The sequence below is a fragment of the Osmia bicornis genome, chromosome 3, assembly GCF_907164935.1.
Source record: "Osmia bicornis bicornis chromosome 3, iOsmBic2.1, whole genome shotgun sequence".
Classification (NCBI taxonomy): domain Eukaryota; kingdom Metazoa; phylum Arthropoda; class Insecta; order Hymenoptera; family Megachilidae; genus Osmia; species Osmia bicornis.
In genome coordinates, this window is record NC_060218.1 from 865,860 (window position 1) to 885,740 (window position 19,881).

General features: G+C 40.2%; 2 protein-coding genes across 7 annotated transcripts in view; one reads left to right on the top strand and one right to left on the bottom strand.

Annotated features, from left to right (window-relative positions):
• Window positions 1–19,881, bottom strand: part of LOC114879610 (teneurin-m) — a 237,706-nt gene that overhangs the window by 66,582 nt on the left and 151,243 nt on the right. The window lies entirely within an intron of this gene.
• On the top strand, window positions 16,569–18,592 carry LOC123987697 (uncharacterized protein DDB_G0271670-like). 2 transcript variants are annotated; one of them, XM_046285258.1, is made up of 3 exons: window positions 16,572–16,671; window positions 17,299–17,316; window positions 17,425–18,592. In XM_046285258.1, the coding sequence occupies exons 1-3, from the start codon at window positions 16,606–16,608 to the stop codon at window positions 18,421–18,423; spliced, it is 1,083 nt and encodes a 360-aa protein (XP_046141214.1). In that variant the 5' UTR covers window positions 16,572–16,605; the 3' UTR covers window positions 18,424–18,592. The 2 variants fall into 2 exon arrangements, with proteins under 2 accessions (XP_046141213.1, XP_046141214.1); XM_046285257.1 differs by having other exon boundaries at window positions 16,569–16,671; window positions 17,299–18,592.

Sequence of the window (19,881 nt, forward strand, 5' to 3'; positions counted from 1 at the left end):
TGTCCCGTGGGTGAAGGCCAGCCTAAAATGTCCCTTCGAAAACGACATCCCTGTAGAATGATCGTCACCAAGGGACACCGCACCCTCTCCTTCCTTTGACCGGTCGGCTAATGAAATATCACGTATGCGAAATTGACAGCAACGATAATGCGACCCCTTCGCGGTTGTTCTTCCCTCGGGAAACCGCAGAGGTTCGCAGGATTTTTCGAAACGCTTGCGCTCGCGGAATATACTGGTTGTCCCAAAAGTAGTGTAGTCTCTCTGCGAAACAAATGGAAAATTGCTTCCTCGTTTTGCAATCTGAGGAGTTTATTGGAGGAGTCCTATCTGTTTATATTTGCCTTAGTCCTACCTCTAGGAGGTCAGTTTTCTTGTTAGGTAGAAAAATATCAGTTAAAAATTACACCCTTCTCCAACTTTCATTCAATTTTACCTGTAGATGCATGGATACACGAACTTCCATTCTTTCCGAAATCTCGTGGGTAGATTTTAATCGATTAAGCCGTTTTATTGAAATTTCACGGAACAAATCACGCGTCGGTGCTGGCCAAACGGTCACCGGCAATGACGTGATTAGCGAATTCATTGAGCCGCGTGTTCGGTTTAATTAAAAAGTGGAACAGGTGCACTCCGATGTTCGACGGGCTGAAAAATTTAAGCTGAATCGTTGCGCTTTTTCACGTGTAAGGAGATGGATATTTTTTATTTTTATCATTGTACGTAACTGCTGCACCGTTGGTACATGTTATAAAGAACAAACTATCGATTTGCGAAAAAGAAAAAATTGTTTATAAGGATATTCTGTAAAGAATCATATTAACAAGTTTGGAGTCGATCTTAGGAGTTTGTTCATTACGCTGTGCTGTAATGATTTCTTAGATAAGCTTCCAGTTTTAATTAATGATCGTATTACGATTAAATCGTAAATTACAAGTGGAGAAACACTGTACTCGTAGAATATGTTTCACGGGCAACCCTCCGTTTTAGGGGGTTGTTGCTTAATAAATAACGTCGACAGAACCGACGTCTTATGAATTATTCACCGGTAGACTTTCCCGACGATATTATTTCTTCGCCCTGGATCCTTCTCCCGGATCCAGGAAAGACGAAATGAAAAACAATCAGCACCGCGGTATAATTTGATCTTTGCAGAAAAGTGATATACCACTCTGATAAGAAATAATAATAATAATAATAATAATAGAATTTTGCAATGCATTTACGTCGTCGAATCACGTTTGAAAATTGTCAATTTGATATGCAGCGAGGTAAGAGATGAAAGGCGAAGAAGGATGCGGACGAGATAGCAAAAATTGCCAGCACCAACGAAGGGGGATGGAAAGAGTGAAAAAAACGGAGGGCGATCAGAAGGGGAGACAGGTAACAAAAAACCGAGAGGGAAAAAACGAGAGAAGGTTCGATGATTGATGGATACTAGCCGATTGAAAACCGCGCCGGGTTGTCTGGCCGAAACGACTGAATTTCGTTCGAGTTTAAATTCGAAAGTTTTCCTGTCCATTTTCAGCGATTTCGTAACAATGAATACGATTTTCGCGAAGCAAAGCGAAGATTAATACCTCAGGGCTGTTCGTCTTTCTTAGGATACGCATTCGACAGAATTTATCGATGCTCGGTGCCCGGTAAACCGTGAAAAATTGACGCGGTTAATGGGGATGCTGTGTTCGCCCGTTTAGGGATCAGATCGATAATATAGTAGCTCGTGATCAGATCTTCGGGCGTATAAGAAAAATGATTTTTTGCAAATGCATGGTGGAAGTTGTTAACACGAATTTATGAGAATAGATGTTTTCTTCTCCGTCAGCACTTCCTAGTGTAAATTCATAGGACTATTTTCCAAGAAAATTTCATTAAATAATACATATGAACCTAAGTATGACTTAATCTGTTACGTTCCTAAATCAGCTATTCGATATGCAAGAGCCTAATGCATACACCTTAATTACGCCGTCATACATCGTAAACGTCAAATTAAAATCAATTTACCGATAAAGGTCGAGGATGCACGTTGTCGTTAGCACACGACTCCCCATATCGCATCAGCAATGTAACAAACGAGCATTCGATTTCTCCTTTTGTTACACTTTCTCGACCCATTGTGCCTCGCTCGTGCTACAGGAATCCACCCGCATTGGCGTTATTGGAAACGTAATTAGCGATTGTTTGCCGCTCGTCAATAACGAATCATTTCGGGCCAAAGAAACAATGATAAAATCATTAGCAGGTTCGAATCGGTGAACGCGTACCAATGATAAGCACGTTTTATTTCTATCCTACTATCACTCCTACTATCCGTCCATCAAATCCACAACCGTGAGGTTGCAACTCTCTGATCATCCCCAGTCCTTCTGAAAAAATTCATCCCTCCCATATGTGCGAGGACTTTTCAAAAGATTCGATGTTTTTTCTCTTTTCAAACAAGATCTCGCATCGCGGACGAGGATGAAGGAGGGTGGCGCGGGCGGATCCACAAGAGGGAGGGGGTGGAAAGCAGCGGGCGCAAGAACGAAAACATTGCACTCTCTCGGCCAACAAGCCGGGCTTCGTTGTAATTAGTTTCTGTAGAGCAAGAGTTCAGTCAGCTCGGCATACAGACGAAAACACAGAGAACCAACACGAGGTGGTCGTAGCCAGGATACATACAGATACAGAGGATTCGCACAGGGAGATGGAACGTGTATAGACACGTTTACACGAGGGGATGGCACCACCTCTATCTAGGTATGTACATATACAATGTACACTCTCGTTCATGAGTCATGGACAGCGTTGTCTATACAAATTTTTATTTAAATAATTCAAGGTGAAATCAGGCAATAATTATTTGAGAAAAATTTTATTTAACATAAAATAATTGTCTAACTTTAGTTAAAATATTATTGGATAGTTTCAATAAAGAATGAAAACTCAGAAATTATATTTAGAATAAAAAGTCAGTAAATAATCGTTTTATTTGTTATCGCTGGTGTTAAATAGCGTTAATTTAAACGTATAATCAGTGTCTCGTGACTTGTGAATGGGAGTGTATGTAGTGTCGTCTGGCTGCGCTATTGCGGCCAGCCTTGATGGCGGAGGAGCAAATAGGACGCAATAAACATGGCACTACATCATCCGCGAGCAGCCCTTTATCCGTGAGGATCGGCCGCGGGCCAGCATTCGAACTCTCTGCGGATAGTTGGTTACGTCGCATACGGAATTACAGTCTGTCTATGTGTCTGTTTCTACACACGTGTGAAGGTTTCGTATGTAAAAATGAGGATGCGATTGAGAGGGACAGATTTGTATCGAACAGAATTTGTATTACAACAGAACCTAATCCAACATTTCACCCTAAAAAACGAAGATCACTGTAGTTAGAAGAATGAACTCCGGAGCAAGAAGCATCCAACATACCATCTTTATTGAACAGCACATTTCTCCATAAACGAAAGGAATTGAAAAAGTGATCTATCCGCGTAATCTTTGGCGGTGGAGGGGCATAACGAGCGGGAATTGCTGGTAAGCCGTTGCAGCAGACAACGGTCGATCTTCGACCTCTTCTACAAAGAAGTGTCTTTCGAGACGGGACGGAACGGAACGGAACACGATAGGCAGAAAGAGGAGGACAACGCGAAGAAGACAATGATGCTGCTTGATCGCAGCCCTCAACGCGATGGCGTTGCTGGGGTATCCAAGCTCGAGGCTCGAGTGAGCTTTCATTGCCTGCTGCGATCTCGAGATAAACAATCGGCGCCATTGTAAGGCCAGACTGCCGCATAGATCTCTGACACGCGTTCCAACTCGTCTTGCCTTTTTCCCTTCCTCTTTCTCGCTCAATGTTCTTTGCACCCACGGCAAAGAAGTCTGGGTACACAGTGGTCTGTTTGTGTCCGTCCAGCTGGTCGCCATTCAACGGTCTACCGATCGCGTACGAGCTTCTGGGGGTAAAAGGAAAAAACTAGACGCGTCATTTAGCCTCTAGGGATATTCTCATGTAATTGACGATCCACGAAAGGATAAGGCGTAAGGATATTTCATAGCGACCAAGTTAACGATGTTCGCGGTGTCAGCGTTTCGTGGTTAATGAAATAATTACAAGCTTTATTGCGGCGAACCCGTCGTAAACACTATTGTCAGCCATTTTATTGAAACGTTTGCAGCCGAGTGCGAAATCTCTTCGCGGTAATCATCGCGGCGGCACGCTAATTATGACACGTAATACGATTAAGCAAGCATTGTCGCCGGCTAATTAAAGAGATGACTTCAACTTACCGTAGCTAGTTAGCGGAATTAATTAAACCGGATTGCTGTCTGGGTGCAATGACTACGGATCCAACAAGATACGTGATACACGCTTCTACAATAAAATTGCACGATTTTACAACATCAATCCTAGTTTCTTCGTTACGACAAATTGAAATATTTAATTTTTCATCAAATTTTCATGCTGGATTAATCGATCTCAAGTATGTCAGAGAAAATGGAGGATCCTTTGAGTAGTAATATTTTCTTAAACGAGCCGGCAATTAATTTTCATGTCGTCGCACATATTTTATCGTTCAATTTTTCATCAAACTGCCTCGCCGATCCTCCGTGAACACAAATATTTTCTTCCTGAAAAATGTCTTCCCTCGGACAGAGTCGATGACACGGAAAAGCCTCGCGGTGATTAATTACCACGTTAATAAGGAAATTGGACCAGAATATTATTGGAATAAATTCAATTTTCAAATCGATTTTCTGTTATCCAATTCATATCAATTCCTGTCAATTACAATTTCGAATTTTGTCAAGACACGAATTTCAATATTATTATTATTCAAAGACACGAAAAGCTTTCCCGATAATTAATTATTCGAACGACAAAAAAGAGGAACAGCGTGCAACATATCCGGTCATTTTCGAAGGACACACCGTCGAGGTATTTACACCTTTAGGAGGGTGACCGGGATGATTAATGAGCTGGTGGAGTTTTGATTGTAGTGGAGCAGAGGATGGCCCGTCATGCAATTAGAAGATGAATCATTTGTAGCCCGAAATCGCGGTAATCCGACAGATAGAAGGTGATATCCAGATTCGAAGTTATGAATAATTATGAATAATACCGAGGCCTGGTAATCTTAGTATTGTAAAATGTCGACGGAAAAATTATGGCATTTCCAGTGTCCGCGACAAAATACAGAGAAATCGTTCGTCACGCTATAACCAAGTATCGTCCTATTTCAAATCGCATTATTTTCCTATCTCTTTTATCCGTCTATTTACCCACGAAGCTGTTCTCGTGTTTCCGTGTGTACCGATATTCGCGTAGCCCCATCGAAACGTAATGACTGTAACGAACATTCGTGTCGAGAGGTACGCTGGTTATCCTCGATAAGTAATCACACTTGTGAAGCGCGCCGGCAGTATCGCGAAACAAAATGCAATCCGTTTGCTGATCAACGGAGAAAATGACGGTAAACGATTTCGCAAATACCTCTTTCATTCGGCAAATTCTGCGATGGACGTCGATAATCGTGCAAAACGATTATCGCGAACAAAGGGTACTTACTGGTCCGTGAATAGTAGGAGAGTCGAAAGCATCGCAAATACACGGATCCGTTAATTCGTGACGTAGTAATTATATTTATTTTAACGATATCGTGGAGGTAAGAATAGAGATGCTGCTGTCGATTATCGATATGGTATCGATATTTTATTGCTCGCTCTAAATTGTTATAACTTTTAACCTAATCACAATTGTCTGCTCAACGAAAAAGAATATTATGTTCTTTACAATTTACAGCTATAGAATTTTTGCTTTTAATGGTTCCAAATAAATTCCCTGGAAATAAATTCGAACATTCGTGGCTTTAGTTTCAAAAGGGATTTCATTTACATGCGAATGAAAAAAAAAGTGCACGCATACGTTCGAATTTGCTGTTAATTTGTTCGGAAATGTATCTGTAAATAGGGTCTCTGTGAACAGCGAATTTAAACGTAAAATTTACTGAATCTGAATCAAATACAAGTTGTATAAGAAATCACAAAGCGTAATATTTGTCAATTAAAATATTGTATCACTAATAAATTCGATCCTTTATGTTCTCTTTAATTAAATAAACAAATATTAATTGTACACTGTGAGGAAGCAATGGATGGATATTAATTAATATAAATGTTACCAGAGATATCCATTCCTGAATGCACACGTTCTTTTTTTTTTATTAATGTTGGAATATTTCATTAGCTTTTACTTATAAATTGGATAAATCAACAGAGGAAAGTTGATTATATGAATTTTTAATAATTCAAAGGAGCTGGACCCTCCAAGAAAGCAATCCCAGCTACGCTACTGTATTTGATTATAATTCTCATAAATGGAATGCAAATAAACGATTCGCTGAATTAGAAAATGTTATGCGACCTTTTTCGGCCAAACATGTAACAGCAGGTGCACGGACAATGGAAATCTGGGAGCGCAGCTGCGTTTAACGAGTGATGGATCGTTCTGCACACTTCGTGAGATCTCTTTGCTGGCTGCACGATTGCTCGTATCTGTACCAGATTTTCAAAACAGCAACATGACGCCGTTGTTTATTCCCAAAAACCATGTATCAGTGGAAGATTCTCTATTTGTGATTGAGTATCGTGTTTCAATGGAATCTCAACAAAAAGTTATTTCTATAAAATTCTTATAACATTTATTGCATTTGCTGTTCTTCAGAGTGTTTCTGACTGTTATTTTTTGTATCAAGAAACTTTCCAGACGTATATTTGAATAAATATTATTTTTATTAAAACGAAGAAAAATTGGAGAAGTTTGATTTTCTTTTTTAATCGACGGCTAGGAGGGTAAACGGGTTGATTGTGAGTCTCGTAACCCTTAATGGAATCATCCGTTCGTAATCACGGCCATTACTGTCGGCGAGCTTGTGTCAGAGTGCAGTGCACACACAGAGTAATCGTTGCCCAAGGCAATCGATATTTCGAGGCCAGTAAAGGTGAAAGGGGTAGGCGTGAAACGGATGACGAGAGAGAGAGTGAAGCTTTTCCACGGGATAATAGGGGTAGTCGACTTCGTTCACCAACGGATCAGAGCAGATCAAATAACTTGAAACATCGACCTGTCGCTATACCATTTTTTTTATAACATTTTACTTAATAAATGAAAACAAATTTACTTAGCACTTGAAAACGATGAAAAAGTTCTTTGAATATATTTAAACAGAAATCAATTCAGAATTGAAAATTAAAGTCTGTACATTGTTATAAAATCCGATTCTTTTTTCTTATAAATTAAGAAAGTCTTATGTGAATATTGGACGATGCTTAATGCAGAATAACTGGTCCTCTCTATTTGATGAGTTCACAAATCGAAATAGTAGTTCTTGCGAAATTGAGAACACTGTTTGAGTTATGACGGATCTATTCTACTTGCAAGAATGGTTTTTCGCCAATTTCTTGGCTTCATTTTCTAATCAAACCGTTCTGCTATTATATACCCAGATTACCCTTTCCTGTATTTAACAAATCATACAATTCTTCAGATTATTTATAAAATTATTTCTTAACAAATATAGAACAAAATTGGAAATAATCCATAGTATTTTAATAATAGACATTCATTTCTCATATCAAATTTTTACAAGTGTATACGTACGTATACTCATAAAAATTTCATAGGGATATTAAATTTTGAACTTGAAGATTTCCCAATCGTCCAACAAATTCACTTCGCCAATACCCGTGATCCAATTTCGAACAGACGGTACATTGAAAACGAAAATAAATCAGTGACTATAAATCCAACAAGACTAGATGCCATCTGCTCTATCCTAGTATAAAAATGTGAAATACTTGGCACTGCAACAGTCTAACGCACGTTGATGGTAATAGCAGACTGTTTCGATTTCAAAGACTACATATACCCCATTATTCGTTGTCAGTCAGTGTCTCGAGCTCAGCCTTGCATTTGGGGAATTATTCCAACCGCAATTTAGTTAAAAATTGTAACCATTAATAACTAATGAGAAAAAACAGCGTTCCCTGCAGGAGGTGCAAGATCGAAACGGGTCTGTTCGTTCAAGTGCATTCTGACGGCAATTAAACTTTTTCAATATATTAAGCGAGCGGCTCGAAGCGTGTCTGATGTTTATAGATTGCGTCAGCTGTCGGGTTCACGAAACTATGAATTTTTCGGAGGGCGGAATAGCGCGTGAAAGGGCGTGGAAGCGTCTCCGGCGAACTTTACCCTTTCATCTACGCTTCGCGGAGCTCACGCGTTCCTCTTCCTCCTCGCGGCAACCCGTTGCCGTAGGTCGTAACCTTCCGGTTTGTCCAGCTAAGCAGACCGTACCAGACGGCTGCAGCTGCACAGCAGCGATTTCCGTTCTGACAATTAACACTCTGACCGCCACGGTAGAAACAACGCGACGGTGGGTAGTCAGACACGGGATAACTGAATTATTAAATAACAGTGATTTTGAAATTTCCAACCCTTTAAATGTAAACAGCTTACGCAGCTGATTATCCAAAGACGAATAATTATCTGAATTATCTGAAAATTCCCAGCTCTCTAGATGAAAAGGGGAGGGGGAAGAGTAGCGATTAACAGGGCAGAGCTTAGGAAAGCCACAAACCAGCGCTTATTAAAGCAGCCCTAATTATATTTCAATATACGCTTGTGAAACGCGAAGCGTTCAAGAAAGGAGATTGGCCGTAGAGGAGGAGGAAAGGTTGACGATGGTAGTTCGCGAGTACCGGAAGAGGGATGAGTGGAGAATGGCAAGAAGGGTGGCGAAAACGATGCAAAGGGATGCTAGAGCTTGGCTTCCAACCCCTCCAGACCACCTCGGTTACCCTCGAGCTTGCAGATAAATTTGCTGCTCGTCGATCCCTCGGTCTCATCACCTGCTCTGCTCTAATTAATAGCTTCGTCATAGATTACCGAGGGGGATATTAAAATAGCGTTCGATCCCCTTACCGATGTCGAACCGGTACGTTTTCTTTTTCTTTTCGAGTGTTAACAGAGGATGCTTGGTATGTTTGAAGAACGATGGGCAAATTTCAATAAAAAAATATTATACAGAATTAGATAGGTATGCGCTGGAGAATTTTCCACAGGGGCATCTCGTGTCAGAATCACCTATATATTTTCGAGCAATTAGCGTCACGATCTTTTTCTAGCGTGCGCTTAACTTTGACACGGTCTGTCACTCCGAGCCCTGGTACCCTTCAATCTCAGTTGTCTGCTATTCGGATGCGAGTAATTACGCGTCACTCATGCCTCTTACGTTCGACGAACGTACTGGCGAACTTTCCTCGTTCGAACACGACCCACCGGTGAAACTTTTGTCGCTTCTAACCTGCACACCTTCGCCTTTCACTATTTTCACCTGTTCCGATCCAAATCAAACATCTCTCATTTCTAAATCGTTTATGCGATCGCACCTATTTACAGAGGCAAATATTTTAATCCCATGGAAACTTTTAGTTCATAATACGTAATACGTAGAACTATCGAAACAATGAAAAGCCGCAGATGTTTAAGCAGCTTTGCATCAGCTGCACAAATGGAAATTCATGATAATGCATCCTTTGTAACGAATGATAATTTTGCAGAAACCGAAGAACGTTCGATGACCTGCCGATTGATGTATCGGAACAAACAACCGTATCTACTGATATCATTCGTAAAACTTTTGTAGCGCGGAAATTGCGTCGTTTAATTAAACGCGTCGTATTATCTCGTAGCCATGATAATTTTACAATATGCTGTTTTATGCGCATCCAGAACGAGAATTTATAGAGAATCATTATGAGATTTCAATAATAATGTATTCGGTGTTAAATATGTATAAAGATGGCACGTTATACATATTTTGTATATGGACCTAACCCAGATTTAACTTGTATCCGGGTAACCTATGCCCTTGGGAAAATTTTGAGTACCATATTAACCCTCTGGTAAACATTAATTTCTGTCAATTTTCATATAAATAATTCACCAAGAAAATAAATATTACATTGAAGATAATATTAAGTTTGTAATAACTTTATAAATAATTATGTACTAGAAAAGGAGTTGATTCTAGCATGCTTGGCGGTTGTGATTATCGGGTGTGGATCAAACTGGCGAAACGAGTGAAATTTATTTTTAATTAACGTGCAAATGAATGCAGCGACGACCGTTTGCTGCTTATCAGAGATGCCATTCGTTGGCGTTGATAGCACTCGCGCATGCCGCCCGAAGAGATTACTACTCGTGTCCCGGGACGAATCTGTCCGCGAAACGACTGTCCAGGAAGTGACATGGACATCGTCATCGTTCGGTTAAGAAGCATTGGAACGAAAAATCGTGGCTTTCGATCGTTCCATTGATGGACGTCTAGATAATGAACATGTAATATATATATGTATATTTTTTTTTTAACCTTAAACCTACAAAAATAGAAAAGGTTCGACAAGCACACCAGTTATAAAATTTTGTAAATATATTATTTTTCTCATTGAAAAATTCCTTAAAAATTATTCATTATTTCACCTGTACCTTCAAGATGGTGATCCAAGAAAAAATAGAAAGCATAGCATAGAAATGAGTTTAACTGGAAAAAAGCAGTAGACGAACGCTACCAATTCCCCCAGGGATTAGTGTAACACGAACGCCAATATTACATTAATTAACACCAGCGTTACTGTGATAGGCGCGAAACACGCATCAATGCAGCCGTAACGTTAACGCATTAAATCGACCATTTCCGGTTGATTAATCGACGATTGATGACCCTGCGCAGACTGGGTGCGTAATAAACGGATTCGAGTCGCGGTGCCATTGACACGTACCCGCCAGATATACACTGATTAATGGATTCACAGCTGGAGCGGGGATACTTTTGCAATTAGAAGAACTAATATGTTACCAGAATTTGTACAATGTTTGGAATTCATAGGCACGAAAATTCCTAGATCATAATTTTCGAGCTACATATACAATACTAATTGCAGGATCTAGCCTCTACCTTGTATAACAAGTTGTCGGAATGATAGAAATAAAATACGAAAGACGAGGATATATGGCCCAGTCGAAGGAATTACCAACAATTATTCGGGCAGGAGTACAAGAGCCGCAAGGGAAGACGAAGGAACATTGCGGTTTCTTCTATCTGCGAATAGCAGCGAAAGGTGCGCCTTTGCTCCGTGGCCGTGTTCCAGACGCGATTTACGACGTCCTCGAGGTCGAAAAGAAACCGTACGATGAGACTACAAGGGATACATCGTTCCTCGCCAGGCTGAAGATGAAAGGGACCGTACACGCGACTAACTGGAAAAATAAAATGATGACATACGACGACTCGAATGGTAGCAGACGCGTTACTGGCTATTAATAGGGGAGAAACGTTTCGAGCATAATTCGCGTAACTACCACTCTTGACTTTAGCTGTCTTTTGCTTCGTTTTATTGTTTGGTATTTTTGGTAGTGGACCAATCGAGTAGTCCTAGAATTTTTTTTATTATAAATGTTTTTTTTTGGAAATAATGGAAAATAGAAAATATATAGGTATGCTGACATATTAATGAGACTATTGAGACTTATGACAAGGTATTTCATTAATTTCCAGAAAATTGTCAATGAAATTGAGAGGTCAAAATGATTATCACTTCTATTTACGATTAACTATATAAATTTTTGATGACGCCCCTTCATTTCGTCTGTTTGACAACCGTTATCGGTTAATTATCTCTGGCTGCGATACCAGGTAATTATACGACGGAAACTAGATCACTCTCGAGAGTGGGCCAGTGACCGGAAATACTGACCGGAAGTATAGCTTTCCGCCTGAGATTTGCTTCACCACTATTCAAACATCCTTTCACGATGGAAATTAAATTGGAAGCTTGATATAAGTTACGATGTTCAGACTATTCGTATTTTTATTTTTAATTTATCAATATTTTAAAATTGAAGACTATTTAAATTTTAAAATTTCAATTCTTAATTTATTCAAAGTGCCAATTTTTAATTCATTTAAATTCTTAGTTCGTTCAAACTAAATTTCTTAATTGAGAAACTGCAATTTATAATTCACACAACGTTTTGAACATTTCAAAATTCGACAAATACAATAATGATTTTTCTGTTTCTGATATTAATACATACTTCCTTTTCTCATGATATTACTCACTGCTGGATATCATACAAGAAGATAGTATTAAGATTAAAGTTAGATAGCTGAATAGAGATAGAGATGGACAGAGGTAAAAAATCAATGAAAAGCAAGAAGGAAAAGAGAGAAAGCCAGGAAGTGGGGAAGTTTTTATTGGTGTGGGGACCCATAATTGAACCCACATAAGTACTCTTTTCATATCATCGTAGCGAAATGATGAAAGAGGATTACAGAAATCCCGTGGGACCAAAAGCTGACATAGAAGTGGAAAAGGAGCAAAAGAAACAAAAGTCGATGGTCAAGGAGACGAGTGGACAATTTATTGCAATACTTGAAAAATTAAGAAATTTCTGTTTATGTTTTTTTTTTAATTGCATTCCGTAAAAATATGAATATTTGCTTGCTTATCACAACTGAATAAATTTTTCTATTTTTATACAAAATATGTGATTTGTTTTTGTTTTCTAATTTTGAAAGCTATATGCATGTAATGGCGGATTATAGGAACAGAATATCTTGCAGAGCGTTCTTACATTCCCGTCGATACGTTTCGACGTGCGGTTCGCGAACGTGCCGTAAGTGGTCTTGGACGATTTAAGCCCGGAGAAACGAGCTCGAAATTCACCCATTCCCGTCTAAGTCCTGTACATTTTGCCGCCGGAAGAGATGTTCGTGACTCGTGAGTTCCTGTGAATGGTCTTGCAGCTCGCAATCGTCGACGTGCGAGAGTATCGTTTCAAGGAAATTGCGATACCCACCCAGATATTTACTGTAAATTGGAACCTTTTTAACCTTTCATACATCAAAATTCTTACCAGGGATTCTCTTAACCTTCGAATAGGGGATGCTTTATGACCGACACAGTATTCGGATATCAGGTCATTTTCACTCGTAATAGTGCCATCACAATTGTATACAAGAATTTAGGTGAAATTAAATTTTAAGTTTATCGAATTTTAAAATTTCTTTTATACAAGTTGAGTTTTTCTACACTGTATCAATATTTTCCTTGGAAAACAGTGTATACATATTTTTCATTCAGTTTCCCTTTATACTGTACATATGTACTTTGTTTGAGACTGTCGCACAGAAACCAGCAAGTCTCATTGGTTTTTCTCACCGGAAATTAAACCTCTTTTCGTCGAACGTTACAGAAACTGCTTTAGGAAAAAGAGGGACGGGGAGGGGTCGGGATCGTTTCTTTTTTGCATATTTCTACGGGACCGTCGCGTCGGCGAGCAGTTCATTTCCTCGATTGGATAGGGTCTAATTTCTCTTCTTTTCAGATCGAACAGTTGATGACTCTTCTCTAGTGCTCCGAGAATATTTAGCAAAGTAATGTTTCCTGCCGAGACAGCTTATTGTCGTTTCGTTTGTTCCGTTACTGCCTTTTATCCTCCCTGTAATTTGTCCCAACTGTGTTTCCTAGAAAAATCCCTTTGCACTCAGAGAATTCGTAGCTTCTGGAGAAGCGAATATTACTTCCGCTGCGATTTTTGAACAATCGCTTTGAGGCTATAATTAGAAGCACGAGGTATTAAGGTTACTCCAAATAGAGATTTTATTTTTCATCAGAAATATTATTTCTCTGAACGAAAGAAATTTAAAGAAATTCATTTTTCTAACTTTTTTTCAAATCAGGATACGCGTGTACCGTTGCAATAATAATGAATTTCTGGTGGAACATTTTGTCCAATGTCTGTACTCCATGATCGGCAACGCGTTTGCATCAAAAGCAAATATTTTAACGAACGTTAGCGGATGCATCGGCGCAAACATCGTGAATAGAGAGAGAGTTGGTCGTTGATCAACTGTAAAATAAACCGTTCGTGTTACAGGGGGAGGAAACGAGCGGGGGGGCGTATAATGCCTGTTAATTCGGAATCGAAGTGAAACTTTCCGTTAAATCAAACGAGACATTCATGACTGCGGTGACCGGGCTCTGATCAATGCGACAGCGTTTACACCAGTTCGTTGGGAATCGAGTTAAAGAGCGTAGCTTGTACGTGTACGAGCATGGATAGTAATCCCAGGATAGGTAAACTTGTTAATAACAGGGCTACCCCTTGAAACTATTGATTCATATTGATAGGTACCTTTAACTTCGGTCTCATGCATATTCATGCAAACGATAGAACTGATCGTGAGAGGAGCTAGAAAATAAACAAAGGAGACGTGATTCCCGGTTTAATGGGGTCATTTTTGGAAGTAAAAAGTCTTTCGATCGAATACATAATCGAATCGTGGCAACTCGGCGTCGTGTGTAGAGTATAGAGGGATAGCTGGTCGGTTTAATAACCTCGTGGCCGAGATTTGTCGCCTGTCGACGCGTCGATGGCAAGCTGTAACCCGCTTCCGGGTGTTCCATGCATCGACGATCGCCTTTGGGGATAGTCGGTTCAAAGGTTCACTGTGCAAATCGAACGTGCATGTTTTAAAAGGCCGCTCAACCGAGCCGCGAAATTTTCAACTAGCAGGGCAAACGATGGGAATTTACATCGCGGCTTTTCGGTTTCAGTAATTCTTTATGTCACAAGCGATTTTTAGAAGGGAATTTTCTATGTAATCGATAGACTATCAGAAGCAAAAGCGCGTCGTGTTAAGGTACGATCAGGAGTTTAGATTCACTGGTAACAGAGCTACTTTTCGACTGTACAAATCAGTTGGATGATATCGCATGACTCGAGAGTAGAAATAGGTCACCACGATTCTGGCAGATAGGATCTTTCCTAACGGAAGACAGGCGCTAGATATCGAGCGGAATACTGGAAAAGAAAAGGAGTTGAGAGTGCGCCTTGAAAGGCAACGGGATGGTTACGGATCGATCATTCCACGTACAATAGGAATGTCCACGTTCGATTTGTCTCTCGACGATGCTTCTCGTTTTCTTTTCTTTTTCTATTGATGTCTCTTGCACGAGATTCCACCCATCACTTGTGTGCCACGCTCTACACCAACGAGGTAGTATAGTACGGAGCATAATATGCTTTCTTAAGGAAAATGGCGATACATATAGAAATGTTACTGAATACCAAAATCAAAAAAATTATATATTTTAAATTTTAAATTCTCAAAGCTTAAAAATTCAAATTTCAAAATTTAGATTTAAAAATGCCAAATTGCAGGTTTCCAAATATTTTGAAATGAAATTTTCCTTAGAAAATGTTTACACACGAATTTTCCCCTAGAGTGCCATTTTTCCCAGGGAAAGCAACAGCGCTCGATACTGTAGGTGTACAAAGTATTCTGCACATTGAAAAAGGAAATTCTCTAAAAATCCCAATCAATTATTGTTAACTCTACAAGCCACGAAATTCAATCTCTTAAAATGATTCCATGCAACGTCGTTGCACATAGCACACGTCACGCTCAATCGCCATTATCCTGTCGGTCATTCTAAAAAGATAGATAGAACTTAAAATGGGGTCGGTTCTATTTCAAGAAATTCGGTCAATTAACCAAGTACACTGGTTGAAAGTCGAGCAATATTCGCAGACAGGCTCGCATTTCCCGATTGAGCCTCGACTGCCGCACCTGCTGCACTATCCGTTTTAATTTCAAGTCATTTAGTCAATGCGTTCAGGCGGCATTGAATCAAAACGTCCGACCGGTCCGTTACCATGCACCAAACATTCTCTACCCTTTACGCACGTGCGTTCGCGTGTATGAGTCGTCCATCTCTCGTGTCATCCCCTCGCACCCCTCTGCCGAGCAATGAATTAATCAGTCAGAGTGATGAGGGACCGCGTTCACCGTCGCGTTCCGACATACATCGATGCCGGAGGACGGTTCTCGACGCGATACCTCTGATCTGTCGATTCGCTCTGACGAAAGCAACGCACAACATGCTTTGTTCACTGGATTCAGAGGTATCGTTGAAGATTATCGGTAACGTGTCCACTGATTGGCTGCCTAAGATTTGAGTGCATTTCGGTGACTGAAGAGGAATCAATTGCAATACCCACATTGGAGCTTTCAAAATATGGATACAATATAAATTATTTATCCTTATGCTACGCTCATCATGTATTTATTATATCTGTAATCTGTGAATAGTGACCCAAACTTACAAAACATTTGCTATGTCAATAATGTCGTCTGTGAATGTTAAATATCCTTTCAAGCGATAACGCGTGCGAAATTCATAATAATTTAATATTGCGTCAGAATGTATTATAATTTCATTAGAAACATTGTTAACGCAGAATTGTATTGTCTTTGAAGAAAAACGAATAAGAAGTTGTGTATGTTTTCACAATTTGTTACAATGCTAAATGTAAATTAGAATAAGTAACCATTAGTTACGAAATGTCACTTAATTATGCAATAATTACAAACACAGCTGCACTACATTATCTTCGCCTTTTATTCGTTTCCGGGTGTCATTCATCGGTTTCGTATAAATACCCGACTGTTTGAGGATGAAGATGTCAGTACCAAAGTACGTAGCTGAAAAGTGATCATGTCTGCGAAACTCATCGTCTTCCTCGCCATTGTTGGAGCGACCTACGCTCTTGTCGCTTCTCCTGTAAGTTACTACTTTTTTAATATATCACTATACCTTGTCTTACAAACTTCGTAAAAATTGCATATTTCGTAGTTGAAGAAAATATCTGTGAAATATATGTATATAGTATTTTAATAAAATGTAATTAGAATTTTATAAGTTCCCCAGGGAATTTTATAGCCCCAAGGGTACTAAACCCTTAGGTTTAGGGAATTTCACAAGTCCCTTAGGGACTTTTATAGACCTGGGGAGAATTTTATAGGCCGCTCAAGGAATTCTATAGCTTCCCTAGGGGATTTTCCAAGTCCCGTAGGAAATTTGACAGTTTCCCTAGCTCTGCTAGTGACATTAAGTGTCTAGAAAATTATTACATTGTGAATTTTGCTCCAATTATAATACTCCTTGGAAGGAGTGGACAGTTCTTGAACCCTATTAATTTACTACAAAGTACGCTGCATTAATTTGAGTGATTGCATGATTTTTAAATATTTTATCATCACGCCTGAACACAAAATTCTGTACTAGTATCCTATACAAGATAAGTAATGTAACCAGAATTATCCCAAAACAATACAGTTGATCAGCACTGTACACTCCCTTTTCAGTGCCCCTTTTATCGTGTAAATAATACAAAAAATTTATTTTCAGAAATTCAGGAGGGACGTCGAGAGTGGAGCTCCAGCGTCTAACTCTTCTAAGGCATCATCTGGTGAACCATCTGAGAGTGGAGCTCCAGCGTCCAACTCTTCTAAGGCATCATCTCCTGAACCATCTGAGAGTGGAGCTCCAGCGTCTAACTCTTCTAAGGCATCTCCTGAACCATCTGAGAGTGGAGCTCCAGCGTCTAACTCTTCTAAGGCATCTCCTGAACCATCTGAGAGTGGAGCTCCAGCGTCTAACTCTTCTAAGGCATCTCCTGAACCATCTGAGAGTGGAGCTCCAGCGTCTAACTCTTCTAAGGCATCTCCTGAACCATCTGAGAGTGGAGCTCCAGCGTCTAACTCTTCTAAGGCATCTCCTGAACCATCTGAAAGTGGAGCTCCAGCATCTAACTCTTCTAACGCATCATCTGGTGGATCATCTGAGAGTGATCATTCTTCTAGTAGCTCTTCTAATAGTACTTCTTCCAGTAGCTCTAGCAGTAACTCTACCAGTAACTCTAGCGGTAACTCTACCAGTGCCGAATCCGCAGCCGCTTCAGCCGAAGCCGCAGCCGCTTCAGCCAAAGCCGCAGCCGAAGCAGCCAAAGCTGCAAAGGAAGCTTCAGCCTCAGCTTCTAGTAGTGCCGCGTCGTCATCGAATTTGAGCAACGACATCCAGAAACAAGTGGAAAAACTCGTTGCTGCAAATAATCACACCGCCATTTTAGACTTCGGCGGTATCCCTAACTTAAAATCATGGCTGTCGCAAATTGACTTCACCAACGTCACTTTCGTCGCCAAAGTGCCCAAGCTGCGTAGCCTGTTTCTGTTGCCCCCCATTCTTGGCCTGAGGGAAAGGATCGGACTGGCCAGGGCTCGTCTGCTGGCTCGCCTGAATGGTACAGATGACATACCAACCGCTATCCAACGTGCCACCATCAAGGCTATCCACGCCCCCAACCCTACCAAGGCTCTGTCCGATTTGGCTTACACCATCTTAAACACGTACCACACCTTCGCCGCGAACAGTCCATTGCTCATCTTGAAGGCCGCCGTACTTGGAGAGGGAGTACAACTGGTCACCTCATCGCTCCATGTTGTGGTCAAAGCTGGTGTTGTAGTTAAGATCTAAGTATGGTGTGCTAGTACTGAATCAACAATTTATGACGACGCTCGCTTGATCAATGGACGCAGACCAAAATTGTAATTTCTGGCTTTACCAGGAATTCCTCAGCATTTATTATATTCGATTTGATGTGCAATACTTTAAGTTGCAATAAAATTTTTAAATGCAATATGAATTTCAAGTGTTTAGTCATTCTTCATTGATCCACACTCTCGGGCATTTACGGGTGATTAATTTTTTAATTCGAAAATTTGATATTTCTAAATTTCCAAATTTCTGAACTTCTGACAAATAAATTTTCAAATTAAATATTTTCCATAGCTGATCGCTGCATGCACTGTACACGCTGTTATCCTCGAGTCCTTCAGTGAGCACTTGATTTAGCACCCGGTACACTGTAGATAACGAACAGGAGCATTTCCTTCTTCGCTAACAGTTTCTGTATCCCTCCGCACAGTCATCGAACGATCAAGCAAGTCTGCTTCAACTATCGGCGCTTTACGGTTGATCGCCAATCCCTCAGCTTCTCGTTCGTTCCCTCTGACCTCGTGCGGTCAGCTGGATCCCGTGGCCAAAGGTATTAATAGGCATAGTTCCGAAAGTGAAGTATATACCCCGTTTCGGGGATGATATAAGCTACGGAAGAGTAGAATGCTTGGCCGACCAGCCAGCCTGCTCGATCGACGTTCATCGAGATAATGGATTCCATGTGCAATTTAATAAGCAGCCTTGCTTCTGATTTCGATGCCACGCGAGCCTACCGTTATTGGCAGCTAATTACGAGCAATTAGGCGGAACGCATTACGAGATTAAAGGGGCATACAAATGGCAAGAAATATGAAATAGAGTCGACACATTAGCTGCATTTACGTTTGAAAAAGAAGGTATTGAGCTACATATGGTATACTACTACATTTGAGTAGACGTACCCTTACCAAAGAGGCGAACGGATTCAAAGAAATGGTAAGAGAGGAAAATAATGTTTCTTGAGGTGTCTAAGGAATTTCTGAATTCCCCGGATTCAAAAATTCCCTAGATTCTAAAAAACAAAATTTAGAATTTAAAAATTTCATATCTCTAAAATTCTAAGATTCTAAGACCCCAAAATTTAATAATTTAAAAATTTCTGAGATACTTGGCCTACCCCAGAAAAATTCCTAATTACCTCCGATGAGTATGAATGCGTCGATCGATCTAGCTGGAAATCCAATGAAGGCAGAATAAATAAGGATCGAGCGTTTCATTTATAGCCAGATAGTAGATTTTAGCGTTGTCTGTCCACGCTGCCAAGATCTCCGCAAGCCCGTATTCTCCGCCATCTTCTGCGGGGCCAGCAGCGTAATGCACCTGCTCGATCAATACTGCTTACGCGGCATCGATGCACGCGCCACTCGGTACCGTTCAATCCAAAGGACATCGAACGGAATAATGTTCGTTGCGTGTTTCGGAAATCGTACAAAGCGC

Bases quoted from the DNA above. Each gene is read 5' to 3' on its own strand.
- LOC123987697 (XM_046285257.1), top strand. From the start codon at position 16,606: ATGTCTGCGAAACTCATCGTCTTCCTCGCCATTGTTGGAGCGACCTAC. The intron at 16,672-17,298 runs GTAAGTTACTAC...ATTTATTTTCAG, and splicing joins ACGCTCTTGTCGCTTCTCCT to AAATTCAGGAGGGACGTCGA.